General features: G+C 34.3%; 1 protein-coding gene across 3 annotated transcripts in view; it reads right to left on the bottom strand.

Annotated features, from left to right (window-relative positions):
• Nucleotides 1-22,384, bottom strand: part of LOC143230043 (sushi, von Willebrand factor type A, EGF and pentraxin domain-containing protein 1-like) — a 115,047-nt gene that overhangs the window by 48,154 nt on the left and 44,509 nt on the right. The window contains exons 2-4 of one of the 3 annotated variants that reach the window (XM_076463000.1): nucleotides 19,438-19,555; nucleotides 7,986-8,044; nucleotides 3,005-3,214 (exon numbers count right to left, since the gene is read on the bottom strand). In XM_076463000.1, the coding sequence (XP_076319115.1) occupies nucleotides 3,005-3,214; nucleotides 7,986-8,044; nucleotides 19,438-19,555 (387 nt within the window). Of the gene's footprint in view, nucleotides 1-3,004; nucleotides 3,215-7,985; nucleotides 8,045-10,758; nucleotides 10,999-19,437; nucleotides 19,556-22,384 lie in introns of those variants that run through there. The other 2 variants (XM_076463002.1, XM_076463003.1) reach the window with 2 other exon arrangements.

Here is a 22,384-nt window from a genome sequence, read left to right as displayed (position 1 = left end):
TAAGATAATGTGAAAATGACAATTCCTTCTAATGGAATGTCTACAAAAACTCAAAGGATTAATAACAAATGTTTATTCAGAATGAATTAAGTAAACCACAAGACATAGATGATTCAACTGTAGTTAAATAATGCCAGTAACTGTTTAACAAAAAACTATTGCAAGAAAAAACTACTATCAAAGGATAACATAAAGGAAGCTGTTGTAAATGTGATAAAACATGGACATCATGACTGGGAGTGTGATGAATCAACCATTAATAGTTAATCATGGAGATAATATCCTGATGAAGGATAACAAAAAGGAAGCTGTTGTAAATGTGATAAAACATGGACATCGTGACTGGGAGTGTGATGAATCAACCATTAATAGTTAATCATGGAGATAATAACCTGATGAAGAAAACAGTCCATCTGCTGGAACTAACATATGAAGTCCATTAGCCAAGTTCACTGATGGGAAGCCATGCAACATTTTGATTGATACAGGTTCCACAGATACCACTGTTTGACCAGATTTGGTAATAAAAACTGGGAAATTGTCTAGAGTTAAAGCGAGATGGATTCATGTGAACAGCAATTGGTCACAGAGTTCTAGCAAGAAGTCATGTTGGGAAGCTTCTTTACAAAACAAGATGTGTGTGCAATTAACATTAAGGAAGAATTCATATTAAGAATTGACTTCATATGGGATCACAGATGTGAGGTTAGACTTGCTTTAGTTTCACAGTCTATGACCACAAAATTCACATGCACTACTGGCAATTAAAGCACAAGAGGATGAACTTTCAGTACCAACAAGGACATAAATATAAAATAATGAAGACAATCAGTGATGTTGATAAAACCCACTTGTAGAGAAATATACATGCACAAATGGCTCTATGTAAAATATTTTCTTAACCCAAACGAGCCATTTTTGCATATATAATGAAGACAATAAACCTTAACTGCAAGAAAGCAGATTTCAGAAAGACAGGTGGTCTAACAATAATTATATTTAAAGCACATATCTTAATGATAGCCTGCCTTTTAATACTTCAGTGCCACCTATATTGAAAAGACCATTTACACACACAAAGAAACCTGGGGTAAAACAGTCAATGGATGATATTACTACATTATACATATCTAATTAAAAGGATACCACAACTATGAATGTGTTTTTGTAATATTTCTTGCTCACCAAATAATATTCCACTATAAAGAAAAGCAGTGGTGTGGTAATTTAAGGATAGGTCAAACACAAAGTTAAATCACCAAACAACTAGAAATTTGGTAACCTTGTATGTGGAAGGACAGGTGTTGTGATTTGTTGCAGGTGGAATAAAAGAGACAAGATAAATTAATGTATTTATTTATTTGTTAGGTAGGATTCAAGACAGAAAGTTAGTTGACTGGTTGAAGAACTATTGTGTTAGGATTTAGTCAAAATATTGCTTTGAGAAATTAATATTAATGAAGAAATTAAGTTATACTTTAGTACAGAACTAAATAAGAGATAACTGTATCTAACAGTTATTTAGCTTTGACAGTACAACTTGCAAGGTCCTGGGAAATGTTTCTATTCAAACAGTTATATAGTTATGTAATTCCAAATTACATGTTTTTACAGTAATACACAGTTGTACAGCCTTAATATGTATACGTATATATATATACACACATATACACAAAATCTTTTTAATCTAGCAAGAAATGTTTGTAAGATAGATAACACACAACATTTAAAAAGGTCCTACAAACATAATATGTTATTATAAATCATATTATTGCACAACCTTCAGAGGACCTCACCGTAGAACTGCTTCTATAACATATATATAGTTGTTTAATCTTTAAACTAAAGGCTCTAGAACGTATGAGTTTCCAGAATATGTATCTGTGGAGAATACAGTTGTTTTGTCTGAACTACTTGATGTGTAATAACCTGTTTTGCATCCTATACCATACATCTTATGTAAAATTACAAGTAAAATTAAAGGATTTTCTAAAGTTGTTATTTCACAAACTAAAATACAAAGTTAAATACATGTTAATAATTTATATTTGACCCATCATAAAAGTAACTTTCTAAATCAATCTTAAATTTTCATGAAAAAAATTCTTTACTTTGTACATAACATATAGATGTTACCACCAACTTCAGTTAATAAAGTCTGAATTATGAAACATGATGCATAATCATTCTATGTACCTGTATTGGATAGTTATAACCTAACAATGTTTTGAGATAAAAATAGATGTTGGTACATCTCAGTTGTCCCATCCTTTAAACCTAACCAGAACTATGATATAAATAAATTTAAAAAGTCTCAAAGCTAGCCCTTATAACTCATATACTAGTCAATCGTTTTCTTAAACTCATTTAAAGTTACTACCTATAAAACATCTGAAAGCAATCCATTCCAAAGATGAACCACCCTGTTACAAAAATAACACTATTGTAGCTCAAGATACTCCTAGATTACTAATATTTATATTCAGGTCCCCTGCTCCTACTATTTTCTCTGTTAAGCATGAAAAAAAAACACACATCAACAATATCAGTTTCCTTTAAATTCTTAAACATCTCAATAATATCCCCTCTAATTCTTTTTTTTTGTTTTTTAAACCCTCCTAGTTTGATTCATTCTAGTAATCATCTTCTGAATATTTTCCAACAAGTCAATGTCCTTCCTAAGGCAACGAACACAAGATGGAATACAATATTCCAAATTTGGCCAAAGTCTGTCTATCATGAGTATGGTATTGAAGACTCTGTAGTTTAAAATATAGATTTACCTTAAAACTTATTGGTTTTTAAAGGATACTTGATACTTTGAGCAACTATAAAGGTCATAAAAGTTAAAATAAAAAAAGATTTGTAAACAAATCCTGATTTACTAATTTACTAATGACAACCTCCATTCTGGTAAACATTACTTTCACTTTAAATAAGTTTACCTCCTTGAAAAACATCCTTCTTTAAATCTATCAAGCAGAATAGAGAATGGTTTACTTACCACAACACCCTCTAGTGATGATTCTCACAACTTTTACTTCATATGCTTGTAACAAGTCCACTTGCCACCAGGGTGAGTTTTCTTTCTTTGTTTCTGTGCAGAATTTATTCTCGTGAAGTGTCGTCGTGTCTCCATCGTTAGCATTTTGTGGATTTCCACCTCTCGTGGAGCTTGACTGGTTAGCAGGTTTTCCATAAGCAACATTTACAGCTGTATAAGAAAATAAATTGCACTTTAACTTGATTTAATAATAACAGTATTTGTACCAGTTACTAACTATTTATGTTTTCCAAACAAAAATTGCTCACATCAATACGTGGATTTGAATATACTATGTGCACTTTAAACATATAACTTCTATTGTAGTAGCATTCTCCCTGTTAGTGTACGCTAACTTCATCTTCAACGGATTGTGACGTCTACACTAGGATACAATTGATCCATAAAATTCACAGTTTACTAATAGCTTCCGTACCAGTGGAGTGTTACGAAAATGCGCCACCTATTATAAAATAACTTTAGGTAGTACAGGACAGCCTTGCAAACACACTCATCCACATGCTTTACCTGGAGTGTCTTGTGTGAGATAAATAATAATTATAAAATATTTATACTTTTTTAAGTATAACCGATTATTACGAAACTTAATAAGTCAACACGTTTTTCAATTGATTAGGTTCAATATAAATCATGTTTTCGTTTACCTCTGCTTACAACTGTGAAAATTTGTGTTATTATTATTATTTTTATTTGATTTGGTGTTAATTAAGCCATGAAAATTTTAATCCAGCATTACTGATCCATAAGCCTTTTTAAACAAATGTCCTCTAGTGGTACAGCGGTATGTCGGCAGACTTACACCGTTATAAACTTTGTACTTTATTATAAACAAGCTTTTAAACAAATATTATCACTGCTGGTGTTCTCTCAGTATTTTTCTAGAACATGAATGACTTGTAACTAACTGTTTTAAAACTGCTACTGTCAAATTTTTCATGGATCAAATAAGTTGCAAACATTAATAAAGTGTATAGCTAATCTTAAACAAAATTCTCCAAAATTGAAATACCACTGGTTCACATAATTTTCAACAGGTGGTGAATGTACAAGTTGTTTACATTTTTCTTCAAATAAATAGGGAGAGAAGACAGAAATATACAGAGGAAAAGAGGACAATGAAACATATGACGAGGTCAAATCTAAAAGAAACTTAAAACTAGATTAATGAAAAGTATTAGCTCGTGATGAGGGAGCAGCGACATTTCAAGCATGCGACCTCCCTGGTACCTTCACTGATAAACAGTTGTAGAAAGTGCACACGGAAGTGAATCGAAATACTGAGCTGCTAGTAACCAGTTTAACATTGAGGGGAGGGTATATTTTAATGTAGTTTCCCACAGTGGGTGTCAGATATCTAAACTAATATATGACATTCCACCCGAGATGGAAAACTTATAAAAATGGTAGTCTTGAAAACGGAGCTCTACAGTAGTGTAAATGATTCATAAAATAATACTAAAATGTATATATCATTAATATATTATTAGTTCGCTATGTGGCAATAGAAACATTATTTGGACTATACACTTTACACTTAAAATACCTGGGAGTTAGAGAAAAAGATAAGTCTTAAAAAGGTAACTCCTGATGTTCATGAATATCTAATCAAGATTCTATTAACATGCCCCCAAATGGCACAATAGCATGTCTGCGGGCTCAAACCGGGTTTCGATACCTGTGGTGGTCAGAACACATATAGCTCATTGTTTAGCTTTGTGCTTAATACTAGACAAAAATCAATCAATTAAAATTCAAAACTTAGTTTTTTTAGTTACTTTCATGTAAATAACTTCTTCAGACGTTTTGTCAATACCCAATAATCGTCCCGCGATGAATTATAATCTCGAAGTTTGGTGGCAAATAAAAGTATGTATAACAGAAAGAACTGAGGAATGTTTACATGAGGCACTTGGAAACGTAGAGCTATAGACTTGACATCGCTTTAACCTCGGTCAATGCATAAAAATGTTGAGTTATAATAAATTAGAGGTTATAAGTGTTGTATTATTAATTAAGGAACTTTTGTGATGACTTATAGTTAGATTTTTCTTTCTAGTTATTTTTCTTAACTATTTGTGTCAATGTTATACCTTTGAGTCAGGCGTTTAGAGATTTTGTAGAAATTCTGTCCCGGCATTTTCGAACTGTAAGTATAGTTCAGCTCAATTTATGAACGTTATAATAACTAGTATGTTTGGTTAAGAATCCTGGTATCCATTTCTTTTCTCAATGTAGAATAAAATGTTCGTTACAGTACTACTAATAAGAAGTCTATAAAATAACTATATTGATCCAATGTCCTAGTGGCTTAATGGCGAGCTTAAGTGCTTATAAATAAGTGCTAATATTCAAGTTTCGATTCTGTGGTGTGCATAATACAAAATATTAATTGTATAGATTTATGATTAAGTTACAGTTCAACACAAACCAATGGTTGACTCAGTCATAACAGTAAATAAAGTTCAAGAGAATAGCTAAACAAACATCTAAAAAGTGAAGCTATATTGTAAATCTCTAGGGACAGTGATAATACAGTGAGATAAAATCTTAAATAATTCCTAAATATGATTAAATTTTAGTAGAATAATTAGACTTAGTAATGAATACACTCTGATAAAGTAAAGAAAAAGTGCAAAAATTATACTTATGTGGGAATTTGTATGATTTTTAAGTATTCATCACTACCTACATCATACTTAACTTTTGGAAAATGTCTCTATTACTTGTTTTCCTGAAATTTCAATTTCACTGAAGTAGGTCGATAATTAAAAAATGTGTTTTATTTTTATAAATCAATTGTAATATATATAAGTAGGCATTGGTAATTCATATCGTATCAGTTTCTCTAATTTTAGACTACAATGGGGGCCAATGAAGCTGGAATGATTCCTCCAAGATAGTAAAAGTACTCAAGAGAAAGTAGTTCCCCGCTGGGACAGTGGCAAGTTTACAGATTTACAACGCTAAAATCAGGAGTTCGATTCCGCTCGGTGAACATGGTATATATCCCTATGTGACTTTGCTATAAGAAAACACACAAATATAAGAAAAAACACAATAGAACCTGGATTGATGTTAAGGGTATATTTACAAAACTCAACATGCTGCATGTTATACAGTCGACTCCACCACATTCTAGGATAATGTTGATTAAGGAGAAGGACGTTATACAAATCTCAGGCCGTGAAGTATGGCATATATATATATACACACACAACTTTCAATCTCTGCTCCAGTGAAAGTTTGAAGTAAAGTAGACCTCTATATTATATATTTATAATTAAGAAACTGGTGTTTTTTAAAACTCGAACACCAATAACGTATACACAGTTTTGTCAATTACGTAAACAATTGCTCTTACATTGAATACTGATACAGATTATTCTTTATTTATTTATTTACTTTTGGTGAAATTGTTTCAGCAGATGTATTTGTTTGTGAAGTCCCAAACGGTCGTTATGTGAGAATAGACTGTGCTGCCATCTTTCGACTAGGAATGCAATTATTTGTGAAACACTGAAATAAGATAAACTAGATGCATTACTACGTAGTAGTTTTCCGTTTTATTATTTTCCCACAAAAACACTTTTCGTAAAAGAAAATACTACTACTACTGTTACACAAGCTGTGAAACACTTCATAATGGCAATTAAGTGCTTAAGTAAGACTGTAACTCAGCTTGTAACATTTATTTGTAAGAAATAGTTGAATACGGCAGTCATTATTTTCTCGGCCTATCCCTACATACAAAGCACTTATTGACTATGTATTTTCCAACTATCACCGATAAAGCACCATTCTGGTACCCAGCTTTCATTCCTCTGTGTTTTGATAAGTGTTTAGAACTAACTTGTGTTAAGGAAAGCAAAATCCTTGTTTTCCTGGGTTATGTCACTAAGCTTTCCTAAGACCATTTCTGGGCATTTTTCTCTCTCTCTCTCTTTTTCCTTCTTCTAAGACTTAAACATCAAGTTCAATGTATTTAAACTTGATCCCTGAAAACTCTGTATATTTTTACTAGAACTCTACTCTGTGGATTAAGTATACGTTAGTTCAAATACAATTTGTAACTTAAAAACGTTTGTAATATTTGGTGAGAAGACGGTCGATCTTGCAAATACGAGTTTGTAAAGTGTACTCTCATACAAGTCAAACTGCTTAATAATCACTTCTCTGTAAGCATTATAAGGCACTTGAATGTTTTATCTAGTGACTTGGAGTGCATTTTTTCCATTTAAATTTACTTAAATGTTTGGGTATAAACTTTTAGGCGCGAAAAGAACTATATTTAGTTTAAAATTATTAGTTTTTCTTTGTTTTACGGGCTGTTTATAGATAGATGAATTACCTTCTACTGCCTTACACATTTGTGTTTTTTGTCAGTTCTTTATTTTGAATTCTTTAAAAGAAAAGTAGTAAACGTAAGCACAAGTACTTTTTTCAAAAGGTAATGGGATAAGGTAAGTATATAAAAACGAATCCATTTAATATTTTTAATTATTATTATTTTAATAGCCTTACAATTTAATCCTGTACATACTTATTGAATATCATGTGGTTTACTATTTACATCAGTAGATGAAACATGCAAAACAAAGGTTAAAATAATGTACACATTTAAAAACCCATAGCAACCGGGCGACCAGAAAGTTAACTTTCATGTAATAAAAACACTTTAATACCAGTTTTTCAAAATATTACGCTTTACATACTTCTAAGACCTTAAGTGAATTAAACTAATCAGAAAAGAAATTAAAATGTATAATAATATGCCAACAATTCTATGTCTGTTATATCTAATGCCGATGAGGCCTTTCGCACAATACTAAGGTTCATGAGGCCGACAGCGACACAACAGACACAATAATGGTTAAATTAATAGTAAAAGGTTTTCAATAAACTACGAGATGACGCCACTTACCACAGGAGGGCAGATCTCCTTGCCACGTTCTGTCTGGCAAACATACACGAGTAGATTCACTGTAAGTAATGACATTAAATTAACTTAGAATGAGGCATTTATTGTGTCTAACAAGCGATACGTTTCGATAACTTAATAAAAATTGTAAGTATATTTCTGATTACTTAGAAAATATCATCCATTTGACGTAATCATGTTGCATAATTAATATTAAACTTAGGGTTTGAACTACATCTAATTAAAAAAGAAAACGTACGTAAAACGTTGTGAAAACTAAAAATACAGACTACACTAGTTTTAATCCTATTTAATTATGATAAAAGATATAAAATTCAGGATAACAACAAACCTTTTTCAGTTTCTAACTTTATTTCCTTATCATGGTAATTGCAACATAAATAATAATGCAAATTACATTATTTTAAAATTTTCTTAGTTACAGTGGTTTTAACAAAATTTGTGGTAAAACTATTCCTTATTTCATGGTAATAATTGGTGTTTCTTCCAGACTTCGTGTATATAAATATCTCTCGATTATATTACAATAATAATAAATTTTAATTGCATAAATCGCGTTGGGGGTTCATACATGTATATATTTATGATCGTTTAAGAATAAGGAAGGTGAAACAAGTGAAATGATGTATAAATTAGGACAAGTTCGTCATAATAACTTCTGAGTGGGTTGCAAGATGTCTTAAACTAAAAATATTTATAAACTGTATTAAAGCCTGTGGTAAATATCCAGTAGCGGTATCGTGTAGTTTTAATCGTATATAAAGTGCAGAATATTGATTTTTTTAAAAATCAGTCTTAATTTTTACTTAAATAAACAATTTGATGACTAAGATATAAGGTAAATATCAATTTGCACAGAATTTACTTGAAATTTAAAAGCAATATTATTATGGATTTTTATATATAGTGGTTTTTCGCATGTGTTATAGCAATGTAATTGTGATATTGCATGGTATATGCTATATGATACACCTATATTATAGACATTTGAATATTGTTCGAGTGAAAAATAAAGCTATTCAACTATAACTAATAAAGCTATTTACCTAAGGAATTATATTTAGATAGAGTAAGCCTTGGTTTATGACCTGTGAGGTCGTAATGACAAAAAACACAGGCTTGTAACTAACCGTATAAACGGTCACAGCCACTAGGCCTAATTGACGCGTGAATCCGCTTTTCTCTTACCGTTGTGTATCGTCTGTGCAGGAAAAATGACTCGGAAAATAATCACATAAAGAGGAAAAACATAATATTACCAAAAAAAAAAAAAAAATCCCACAAAATACTAGTTAGAAAGGTTTCACTTATTTATTTTCATGCACCACAAATTTTCATGGAAGAATTACGTGAAAGTTTAATATTATTAAGCACTGAAACAGTGAAAACCAATGTGCGAAACAAATATTCTATTTGTTTGTAGTATCAGTATCGTCAACAGTGAGACCTACTTCCTGCATAGAATACATTTTTAAAAATGTGTTGGTAGTCCATAGTATAAATAATACATCTTTATTTAGAGCGAGATGCATACCAAGGAGAATTATATCCTTGCAGATTGGCAAAAATTTTTTCGACAGTTATTTATGTAACTTAAAAAGTTACATTTTAAAGCTTGCAGAACATTATAGACCAATCGATCTAAAATATTTCCTGCAATCTCCTCTTAACTAGTCTGTCTATTCGTGCATATATAAGTAGCGTTTCAGAGAAACCTTTGTCTCTCATCGCCCGGCCCTGCTTTTAAATTATGGTATTAATTAAATTTAGGCCTCTTGGGCAGTGACATTTTAGACTTGAAATGCTATTTTTGAAAGCCTCTGGTGTTGAATTTAAAATGATCAAATAAGAAAAATGTAAACAAAAATCGTCCGTAGTTTACTTGAGTTTTTCATATATATTTTAGGCCTATTGGTTACAGGCTAAATTAAAAAGCTTAAATCAACTAATACTTAGAATATCACGAACCAATGTCAGGGTTTTGAATATATGTTTGGTGGAATGGGATTCTTCTATAGTAGGTGTCTGCGACTTGTTGGTGATAAATTTGAGCAATAAACTGACGGCACACAATCCACTTGTTTTAAAATAATATATACTCAAAACGAGTCAAACGTATGTACAAAAATTATTTACACAATAGGAAATCACAGGTTTATCTAAAACTCTAAAAAACATCCTTTCCTTTCAATTAGTTTATTTCAACTGATTCAGTTACTTTAGAATCCAATTGACAATACGAATGATAGGCCCGGCATGGCCAAGCGCGTTAAGGCGTGCGACTCGTAATCTGAGGGTCGCGGGTTCGCATCCTCGTCGCGCCAAACATGTTCGCCCTTTCAGCCGTGGGGGCGTTATTATGTTACGGTCAATCGCACTATTCGTTGGTAAAAGAGTAGCCCCAGAGTGAGTGGTGATGACTAGCTGCCTTCCCTCTAGTCTTACACTACTAAATTAGGGACAGTTAGCGAAGATAGCCCTCGAATAACTTTGCGCAAAATTCAAAAACAAACAAACAATGTGAATTATATTTATCTACTCTGTACAACTTATGATGCATTCACTTACGTTAGTTAGTGAGTTATCTCAGTTGTATTTAAATAACTGTCTCCTTTTCGCCAGTCTACATAGATGTGTTCAATTAATTTAGAACATCATTTAACAAGACAAGTTACTCTCCTTATCTCTATTATACTATGAAATTCACTTTAAAATATCGCTCATTATTACTAAACTAACAATCATAAAGTCTAACCTTCCTTTCATTAACTTAACTTCTTCTGATTCCATTTATTTGTTACCACGATTGTATCCGAGCTTTAAATAACTGTCTTCTTTTCGTCAAAAGTCCACACAGGCTGCTTCAGTAAATTACAATCCAATTGACAAAATAAATTATTTTTGTTATCTCTGTTGTTGCAATACAGAAATCACTAGTTAGGCTAACTCTCCTTCACGCTGATTAACTTCTTGTTTTCTTCCACTAACGGACTTTCTTCTGACCTAACCTTATTCTTTATTCGCATTCGCTTGTATATCTCGTACAACTGAGGCCTAGAATTTTTTACAAACTACCATATGCTATGATGTAACAGCGAAAACAACTTTGAGGTTTTGAGAAATATGACGTCAACAGTAATACCATAACAGAACTACACACACAAACATCGTACGACTCTTATCAACTTAGGTAACGAAGTTTAGTATAACCATCGTCTTTAAAATAGTTAAACTTAACTCTTTTGTGAAAACTAAATCATCACAAAATATTAGATCACTGGATAAACTAAATAACTCTTACAGTATAAAGTCTCGTGTATCCGACATAAAAACTAAGTTATCGAAGTAATGAAACCAACAGGTTTAATACTGGGTAACCAAGAGTGGTAAACAATAGATTGTTTGAACCGTTATTTTAACACGCCTTTATTTCGAAGGTCTAATGTCTAATTAAAACTTTATTTCAGAAAACTTTTGTCAACAACTATATAGAGGGCTGCCTGTCTTAGAGTTACCAAATGTATCAGTAAAACTGGGATTGTCCCAGTTTTTAGCCCTACTTTTTGTCCCGAGCAGAAACAGCAAAAACATTAAATTAACAAGTTTCTAGATACTTTAATATGAGTTTTATATGTATAGCACGTTCAGTACAGGGTGTTTAGGTAGGTGAGGATATGGGAGAGTAGGTGCACTTTTGACTTTTTCCTCCATCCTGAAGTACTGATTTAATAACTATCAAATGCCACTGATACTATCTTAGTACAAACAGTGCATTTTAACTTCTTCGCCTCTTTAGGGCATGTCCTTAAATATAGTAGTAGTAGTAGTATTTAATGTAATTTTAAAATCTTCTCTTTATTTGTTCATAAACAGTCGCAAACAATTCGCAGCGTAATATTTCGCTCCATTTGATTGTGATCTAGGCCGGCACCAACAGATGATTATGGGGCTCAACTCGAACTCTGCGGATCGCGGGTTTAATCCCTGCCATACCAAACATGTTCGCCCTTTCAGCCGTATGGGCGTTATTTTATTACAGTCATTTCCACTATTATTTGGCAAAACAGTAGCCCAAAAATTGGCAATGGGTGGTGATGACTAGCTGCCTTCCCTCTAGTTTTACACTGCTAAATTAGGGACAGCTAGCGCAGATAGCCCTCGAGTAGCTTTGTGCGAAAGTCAAAAAGAAACATTTGGTTTTGCCAGATCACAAACAGTTCCGAAATCAAATTACATTTTTTCATAAGAGATACTCACCAGTGTGTATTAATACTTGTTCATAAGAAATATTCACCAGTGTGTATTAATTATATATTTAAAAACGGATGGTATGGGTAGAGAAAGCACTATTAGAGGAGCGAACAACGTTTCGATTTTCTTCGGTCATCGCCAGGTTCACAAAGAGATATTTACCAGTGTGTATTAATACTTGTCCACAAGAGATATTCACCAGTGTGTATTAATACTTGTCCACAAGAGATATTCATCAGTGCGTATTAATAGTTAAAATACTATTTTTTAACTTCATAATGATATTTAACTCTTGCTAAAGTAATTCTAATGTCTAGTGCAGGTGGTCTGATTTCTAACGTAGAGACTTAATGGTAAGAGGCACTTTGCTCTATCAACATCATTTATGATATAGCAATCTATTTATGTTAACAGATCATTTTTGTACACATTTTTATTAAAGTGGCAAAACGAGTTTGTCTGTTTGTTTTGAATTTCGCACAAAGCTACACAAGGGCGATCTGCGCTAGCCGTTCCTAATTTAGCAGTGTAAGAGTAGAGGGGAGGCAGCTAGTCATCACCACTCACAGCCAACTCTTGGGCTACTTTTTTAAAAACTAATAGTGGGATTGACCGTCACATTATAACACCCCTACAACTGAAAGGACGAGCATGTTTGGTGTGATGGAGACTCGAACCCGCGATCCTCAAATTATGAGTCGAGTGCCTTAACCACCTGGCCATGCCAGGCCTAGGCAGAACGAGCAATCTATCAATCTGACCTTTATTGGAAGTAGGCTTACATAATTATGTAGCAATGTTGAGATTGTGGTTTTTGGTATCCTAAAAGCTGTTGTGAGTATTGTTGAATTTTGTATTATTCACAATTTCTTACAATATGGGTATGTATATTCTATTATTGATCTGATATATTGTTTATAAATTTTCGTAATGTTTTCTTGGAGGCTCCTGTGTTATCTGTGGAGACTCCTGTATTATCTGTGGAGACTCCCGTGTTTTCTGTGGAGACTCCCGTGTTATCTGTGGAGGCTCCTGTGTTATCCGTGGAGGCTCCTGTGATATCTGTGGAGACTCCTGTGTTATCTGTGGAAACTCCCGTGTTATCTGTGGAGACTCCCGTGTTATCTGTGGAGACTCCCGTGTTATCTGTGGAAGCTCCTGTGTTATCTGTGGAGACTCCTGTGTTATCCGTGGAAGCTCCTGTGTTATCCGTGGAGACTCCCGTGTTATATGTGGAGACTCCTGTGTTATCTGTTAGTCTTTCAAAATACTTTACTCGTTGCCACACTTTTTTCGTCTTTGTTTTTTTTTTAATTTCGCTCATAGCTACACAAGGACTATCTGCGCTAACCGTCAATAATTTAACAGTGTAAGACTAGAGGGAAAGCAGCTTGTCATCACCACCCACCGCCAACTCTTGGGCTACTCTTCTACCAACGAATAGTGGGAGTGACCGTCACATTATAACGCTCCTACGGCTAAAAGAGCGAGCATGTCTGGTACGACGGGGATTCGAACCTACGAACCTCAAAGGACGAGTCGAGCGCCTTAACCACCTGGTCATGTAGGGCTAACTTTTTTCGTAATCTGGCACATATACTCTTCAAAAAAGAAACGCAAAAGGCAAAATTTGAGACATATTGTTAACAAGTTTATTCCGGGTAGTTCTGTATGACATGTGTGAAACTTTGCACATTCACTGCTGAACATCCAAAGTCTGCAAAGGCGAAGTCCACGCTCACTAGTTGAAGTGTAACGTCACTCAACGTCAATAACGAGTATGCCCCCCGTGAGCATCAATAACTGCTTGGCATCTCCTGCCCATGGAAGCGATGAGATGACGAATCACATCCTGTGGAATGGCTGCCCACTCAGCCTGCAAAGCTGCTGCAAGCTGAGGTAGAATCTGCGGTTGAGGTTGTCGCCGTCGCAGACGTCTGTCCAACTCGTCCCAAAGATGTTCGATAGGGTTTAAATCTGGTGATCTGGAGAGCCAGGGAAGAACGTTGATGTTGTGGTGTCTCAAGAAGACAGTGGTGAGTCGGGCTGTGTGAGGACGGGCGTTGTCATGTTGAAAAACGTCGTTGACGTTCACTAGATGGGTTGCGCAAGGGGCCTAAGAATCTCGTCGACGGTTGCGTACGGTCTGATCGGAAATCCTACGCAGCCCTGGTATGGTCGAGTCAGTAGACGTCGCAGTGGTGGTCCTATCCCGAAGGTGACGTAACCGGATGTAGCGATCTTGTGCGGGCGTGGTCACACGAGGTCTGCCAGATCGTGGACGGTCACAGGTTGATCCATGTTGTTGGTGACGATTCCATAGCCTTGTGATGGTGCTTGGGTGGACATTCACAGCTCTGGCAACATCTGATCGAAATTCGTCTGCTTCCAAGCGACCAATGGCTTTGTTGCGTTGTGCTTCAGTCAGTCTTGGCGTAACTGTATTGCGTGTCGGTGGCTTAACATTGAGCTATGAAAACCGAGAACCCGTCACTTTTATAGGGATTTTGCACATGTTGCACTTGCAGAACATGCAGATCTCTCAAACAAATTTATTGGACACGAATGGGTTTTGGCGAAAAATCCGATGTTTTCCTCTGTTTTCAAAGTGCACAACTTTTATTGTCATTTTGGTCTGGCAATCAGTGCCTTAACACGTGTAACATCACATACTCTGAGCTTGTAACGTTATTACACATATTTCTCTTTAAAATAACAAAAATATCCATTTTGCGTTTCTTGTTTTGAAGAGTATATGTTTTCTCCATGTTAATTTTGAATCATACGTTATGCCTAAAAATTTTGCTGACGAACTGATTTGAAGTAGAGCTCAGCACAGGTTTGTTTGTAATTAAGCCTAAAGCTACACAATGGGCTGTCTGTGCTCTGCCCACCACGGGTATCGAAACCCGGTTTTTAGCGTCGTAAGTCTGCAGACATACCGCTGAGCCACTGGGGGGGGGGGGTTGTAAAGTGAAGTAGTGATCAATAGGTAATGAATGAAAAGGTATTGAGAAATGAGTGGGTGATTTAGTTCAGTCTTGCCAGTTTTATATTTGTAAATTAGGCGTGTGAGCCATTAGTCTTGGAAAGTCTGTTTGTGAACTTAACCCTCCACTTATGCCAAAGTGAATGTAGCTTGCAGACACTTTATAGAAGAAATAAATTAGTATCGTTATTACGTGACCAGATATGGCATTATTTTTATGAAATAGCTCAAAAGAACCGCCCAACAAGGGAGTCGCTCAGTTTTACTTATGTCCAGTGCTCATAACACTAACAATTCACTAATTGACGTTTAGCCACATTTTCTTAGAAGAAAGATAATTCGTAACTTTGTGAGATAGTTTTTGTCAAGCTGCCATACCCTTTACGCTCGTACCGCAGAAGATGTTGGAGTTGTAAACAAACGGACCTGGTTGTTTTGTTTGTTTGTTTTGGAATTTCGCACAAAGCTACTCGAGGGCTATCTGTGCTAGCCGTCCCTAATTTAGCAGTGTAAGACTAGAGGGAAGGCAGCTAGTCATCACCACCCACCGCCAACTGTTGGGCTACTCTTTTACAAACGAAAAGTGGGATTGACGGTCACATTATAACGCCCCCACGGCTGGGAGGGCGAGCATGTTTGGCGCGACTCGGGCGCGAACCCGCGACCCTCAGATTACGAAGCGCACGCCTTAACGCGCTAGGCCATGCCAGGCCCGGACCTGGTTGTGTAATACATAAAACAAGATTCGCTTTAACTTGAAATTCCAGTCTAAATTTTAGGATTGTTTTGGATTTTAAAGTAATTTGGTCAGCTTGTTTTGGTATTTTACGTGTGGCTTCACACTTGGTGTAGTAGCTTACAAGGATAATCGTATTGAATTGGTGAGAGGAACTTTTAAAGTTTTTTTTTCATTCTTATCTTACCAGTTGAACAGACTCAGTATAAGTTATTACCCTTATGTTTTGTATTGACTTTTGTGTGAAATAAAATATTTTTTTTATTTGTGACAGCAGACTCACTTTCTGAACGATGAACCATGTTGTTCTGCATCCTTGAACCTCCTGTTTTAACTGAAAACTCTAAGGGCAACCCACGAGCTTGAATTATAAAATGCCACATTGTCTAGTGGTAGTATTTTATCGCGAATTCTAAACTAGTACTAAGTTCTATGTTGGTTTTGATAGCATTACCTCTAGTTATTGTTATGTAGAATAACTGAAATAAATAAGGGAGCTTTGTTGGAGAAATACGTGTATGTATGTGTTTTCTTATAGCAAAGCCACATCGGGCTATATGCTCAGCCCCCGATTTTAGCGTTGTAAATCCGTATACTTACTGCTGTACCAGCGAAGGACTTGGGTAAAAATGTGATTGACAAATTATAGTAAGGGTGCGACTAGTTTTAAACATTCCATTCACTGTTAACACTTTCTGAACTACGCAAATGTAAAAACTTAAATTATTTAGTCATATTTTAATGCAAGGTTTAGTTATGCGAAAATTACCATTTATTATGTTAAAAGTGATTGAAATTGACTCAACATAAAATGCTGCAAAAAATTACAGTAAGTTACTATTTAGGATATTTTCAGAATTAGATAATTTGAAATGAAAGTAGATTAAAAACCAGCAGTGTGATGGGCGTATTTCAATCTGGGCGTAAATATTACAGCCACCAAAGTGTCTCATACCGTTCAACTGAATGCACGATATGATGTAGGCGTTACCGTTACGAAAGATGATTTTAAACACAAGTTGATACGCTATACGATACAGTTTATGTTGTTTAACTAATAATTAGCTACGGTCCAAAGAGGTTAAGAGCAAAAAAAAATATGAACAAGTACACACTAGCAAAATGTTATCCTCTTGATGTCAATGACCACAAGAGGGCGGACGCTACAAACAGGCGAAAACAACTAACATTTCACGAATTAGGTTTTAGTTTTGTTGATGGCAAAAACCATGGAAAAGCGTTTGATTGGCATTGACAATACTTTCACACAAAAGTTTGTTGTGAAAGTTCTATTATTAAAATGGGTTAAAACACCAATAATAAATAATTTTAGCTGAACTTAAGCGTTCAAAAGTCAGCTGTGTGTCTAACACAAGAGAGTGCGCGTTATTGTGAAACAAGAGTCGACTTTTATATTTTTAATTTAAGACTTTATGACTGAAAAATAAACTTAGGTATATTGTTGAACTAAACAGTTGTTTAAAATTTTCAGTCTACTCCATGTATTGGAGGGGCCACCTGTTTTAAACACTCATACAACTACGTGTTGTCTGTCAGTAATTTGTGAATACTAAGATGATGTCACAAAAGGGACGCTTAAAGTTGAAATTTGTATTGTAGTGACATCACTAAAACATGTGCATGCCATGAATCACGAGAAGATTTATACACTCTGTAGGCTACAACACAGCATAACATGAACTTTAAAAGTAAGAAATGAAAATATTTCTTTTGGGGTTTATTTACTCTTTAAACAGAAGAGTTATGAGGACAATGCGGGAGTCGGTCTAGTACCTGAACACAAAATTAATCCGTTAGATGGCGCGGCACTAAATCTGCTAAAACAAATTTCATTGTTGTCGCCTATGTTTTTAATATAGGAGTTTATATTGTCGTCTAACCAGAATTCAGTTTAACATAACGTGATGGGTGTGGCCTTAATGTCTGGAACTTTCCAAACTTTAAGAAACAATTTGAAACATACAAAATATGCTCGTTAGGCGGTGCGATGGCGAGTTTGTTAGTAATTTATTGAGTTATTGGTGCATGATTTCGCTTGTTTGTTTGCTGTTGTTAACTAGTTAGTTTATTACAGTGAATAGTGAGATTGTGCATTGACGAAGATATAATAGTCAGATATAAGTTTGCACGAATATGATCCTAATATGAACGTAAAGTATTCATTTGAACTACAGGTAGTATTAAAGCTAGACCTAAAACCTTTTTCAAATGCTTAAAAATGACATGAGAAGGTAACATTACAATATTGTTGGAATATAATCATCATATATGATGATTAAGTAAGTATATTCTGAAATACTTATTTCTTATGAATAAAACAATCTTTTGAACTATTTATACCACTTACACGTACTTTATTTAAACAATTAGGCTTCTCGGTTAGCGCTGGTTACGTTAATCGTGATTTTCATTTCTCTTACAACTGAATAATTCACAATAAACTGGTAAACAATAGTAACTATTATCTCAACATAAAAGCCAAATTCCTCCATGAGCACTGCTTAGTGTGGTTCTATAATAAAGTGGGACAACACATTTGAATAAAACAAATTATGAAATAAGCTGTTGTTGTTGATTTGAATTAAGCACAAAGCTACACAATGGGCTACCGGTGCTCTGCCCACCACGGGTATCGAACACCGGTTTTTAGCGTTGTAAGTCTGCAGACATATCGCTAAGCCACTGAGGGACATGAAACAAGCGCTAAGTTTTTCACAAAAAACCTAATGTTCGGTAAGTAATTTTATATTGATAAAACTTATGTTCTATGTTCTCTTAGTTACTTACTTTAATATAATTTAACTAATTAACATTCATATAATAAAATAATGTATAATATATATATATATTAAAACCAATAATAATAAGAAATTAAAATATTTAGAATAGCATAAATGAGATATTAGCATAGGCTAACAAATAATAATTCTATGACAAAAGTTTTATTTCAATAGAAGGTAAATTTTAGAACGTCAATTACACAAAACCTGATCTGTCTGCAGGTTGTAGAACACTTCCTGTTTCAAACATCGTGGTATTGTAAAAAGAGTGCCTAACCAATATTTAGAAAAAAAACATTACCATAACTTAGGGATTATCTAGCCGAATCTCATTATTCATTAGTGACAATCTTTTCACAAATGGATAGTGACTATATTAGTTGAGATATTCCTCGAACCTAATCTCGTTACAAAATACATAACACAAATATGCGTTCTAACTTTCAGAAATGAGACGTTTCTGATACACCTAATGCTACAACTTATATTAAATCTTAAAATTTGGACTTAGTGACAGACAGCTGCGTTAAAAGTTGGAAAGAAACTTAGTGCTTGACAAGACTGCACATGTTCTAGAAATCGGTATTCAAAGACGTTAGTATTAAATCTATTACGGAAAGTTAGATATGCCAAATAAATGAATTTATGAAGATTTACCCAAATAACTCGTAGCCGTCGTCACAGCTGTAAGTGGCAAAAGATCCAGGAATCCTGTCTTCCTGAGATAAGGAAACTTTGGAATATAGAGGTACTGCAGGATGAGGACACTGTGTCGCTGTAAAGAAATATTAATGTATATTTAAAACCTTAGAACACAATATTTGAAAGGTGCTTACACAGATTTTACACTTGTTATAGGTATTAGAATTTTCTTGCAAAGCTGTCAAAGAGATATTTGCGCATACCTTTTCCTAATTTTCAATTAATAGGATAGAGTTATTTGTAATTATACACATAGCGACGGTAAAGGGCTCTCTGTGCTTTGTCCACCACAGGTATTGAAACCTGTTTTTTAGCGTTATAAGTCCGCAGACATACCGCTGTGCCACTGGAGGGGATTAATAGGCATCTATTCAAAAACCGAAACCTTGGTTTTACAAGATGTCGTAATTTAAAATATTGTTTATAAGTTATAAAGGATATCTCAACTTAAAATACTGGCTGTTCAGGGTATCTCAACCTAAAATATTAGTTGTAGAGAATATCACAACCTAAAATACTGGCTGTACAGGATATCTCAAACCTAAAATATTAGTTGTAGACGATATCTCAACCTAAAATACTGGCTATACAGGATATCTCAACCTGAAATATTAGTTGTAAAGGATATCACAACGTACAATACTGGTTGTACAGCATATCCCAACCTAAAATATTAGTTGTAAAGGATATCTAAACCCAAAATACCGGCTGTACAGGATATTTCAAACTAAAATACTGGCTGTACAGGATATCTCAACCTAGAATATTAGTTGTAAAGGATATCTCAACCTAAAAATTAGTTGTAAAGGATATCTCAACGTAAAATACTGGCTGTACAGGATATCCGAAATTATGGTTGTACAGGTTATTTTATCTTAAAATTCTGGTTGTACGAGATATCTTAGTCAAATTAATGACTGCATGGAATATGTTGATCTCATATATTGGTTGTAGAAACTGCTTTAACCGAAACAGTGGTTGTGAAGGATATTTAAACCGATATATTGGTATTATAAAACTTATTCATCGTATTATTGGTTATATAAAATATTTTAACCGATATATTGGCTATGCGGGATACCTGGTACAAAATATTAACAGGACATTTTAAACGATATATGGGAATATCTTGAATTCCAATTTGAAATCCCCAAAGGACTAGACTGAGAACATAAATGTTTTAAAATATAGTAGGCCTAATATTAATGTCTCAAAACAAGTGTAAGTGCAATGCTACCTTGTAAAAGCCTTAGACACCGTAACTATGATTATATAAAGTAGTTACGTAAATAGTATTTTAACTACTACTGTGTTTGTTGTTTCTCAGCCTATCTGGATAAGACAAATATAATGCTGTTAAAATACTATTATCATAATTCTTGAAAATCCACAAAGGGCTAGATAAAAAACGTAATACTTAAAATGTAATAGGCCTAATACTAATGTTTTATGACAAGCATAACTGTAACAAGTATAATTTGTTCTTATTATATATACATATATACTATTCCATCTAGTAAATAGTTAATTTTCTCAGTCATAAAGTATGATTCAGTAAAGCTCGATGACAGTCGATAACTTCAATCTATAGAAAAAATTTGACGATCCATTGTGTGACCAGTCGTACTGTTTTGTAATTCCAACAGTAAACAAACGATTTTTTTTTCTTCATAGTAAAAACAGCCAAGAGCAACGCAGCTTACGAACCGGAAGTACTTCTTCCACCTGGCGGTTTCTCCCAGTGTAACCAAACCGGTTGGTGATTGAGGCGTTATTATTTCAGTTAATAAGAATATAATAACTAGCTACTTTCTGGTTAATGTAATAAAAAGTAATTTTTTTCTAAAACGTATCTGGATTATCGTTTTAAGTCGATGTGATAAGAAAATTATTTTTCTTGCTCGCTCTCTCTCAAAACAGAAAAATATAAAGAACAAACTATTAACAGTAAAACTAAAATGCTAAACTACGTTTTACTTGTTATTGTTAGTGAGGAAAATACGTTAGCAGCTGAACTATGTACAAAAATTGAATCCAAAATAACATATTATTGGCTAAAGTATATACTAAATACGAGAAATAACGTAAAAAATTATTGTGTTATCTGTTATTATTAAAGTGCAATATTTGTCAAGTTAAAGTAAATTTCATTTGATAACTCAGCACAAAATACACGCTTCATATGACACAACAAATCTGCGGTTGGAATTTAGGGTAGTGTCACAAGGACATTGGTAATATTTGTAGGCAGAGGTATTCTTTGTGCCATAACAGCTTTTTCATTGTTTTTATAAAGCCTTATTGATATTAAAGTAAATGCATCCTAATGTATTTTAATTTTTAACTCAACAATAACGAAACTTTACTATTGAATACTTTAGACGGCCCGGCATGGCCTAGCGCGTAAGGCGTGCGACTCGTAATCCGAGGGTCGCGGGTTCGCGCCCGCGTCGCGCTAAACATGCTCGCCCTCCCAACCGTGGGGGTGTATAATGTGACGGTCAATCCCACTATTCGTTGGTAAAAGAGTAGCCCAAGTGCTGGCGGTGGGTGGTGATGACTAGCTGCCTTCCCTCTAGTCTTACACTGCTAAATTAGGGACGGCTAGCACAGATAGCCCTTGAGTAGCTTTGTGCGAAATTCCAAAAACAAAACAAAACAAAAGCCTGTCAGGTAAAAAGCGATAAAAACCCATCTTTAGTAGATACAGGTTTACGTTATTACAAGATGAACAAAGTTAAAATGTAGTATTTTTGAATATTTTCAAAATGTACTGGCCCGGCATGGCCAAGCGTGTTAAGGCGTGCGACTCGTAATCTGAGGGTCGCGGGTTCGCATCTCCGTCGCGCCAAACATGCTCGCTCTTTCAGCCGTGGGGGCGTTATAATGTTACTATCAATCC

The sequence above is a fragment of the Tachypleus tridentatus genome, chromosome 10 (assembly GCF_004210375.1).
Source record: "Tachypleus tridentatus isolate NWPU-2018 chromosome 10, ASM421037v1, whole genome shotgun sequence".
NCBI classification, from domain to species: Eukaryota; Metazoa; Arthropoda; class Merostomata; order Xiphosura; family Limulidae; genus Tachypleus; species Tachypleus tridentatus.
The sequence above is the reverse complement of the archived record's forward strand: the minus strand, read 5'-3'. Positions and strand labels throughout refer to the sequence as shown.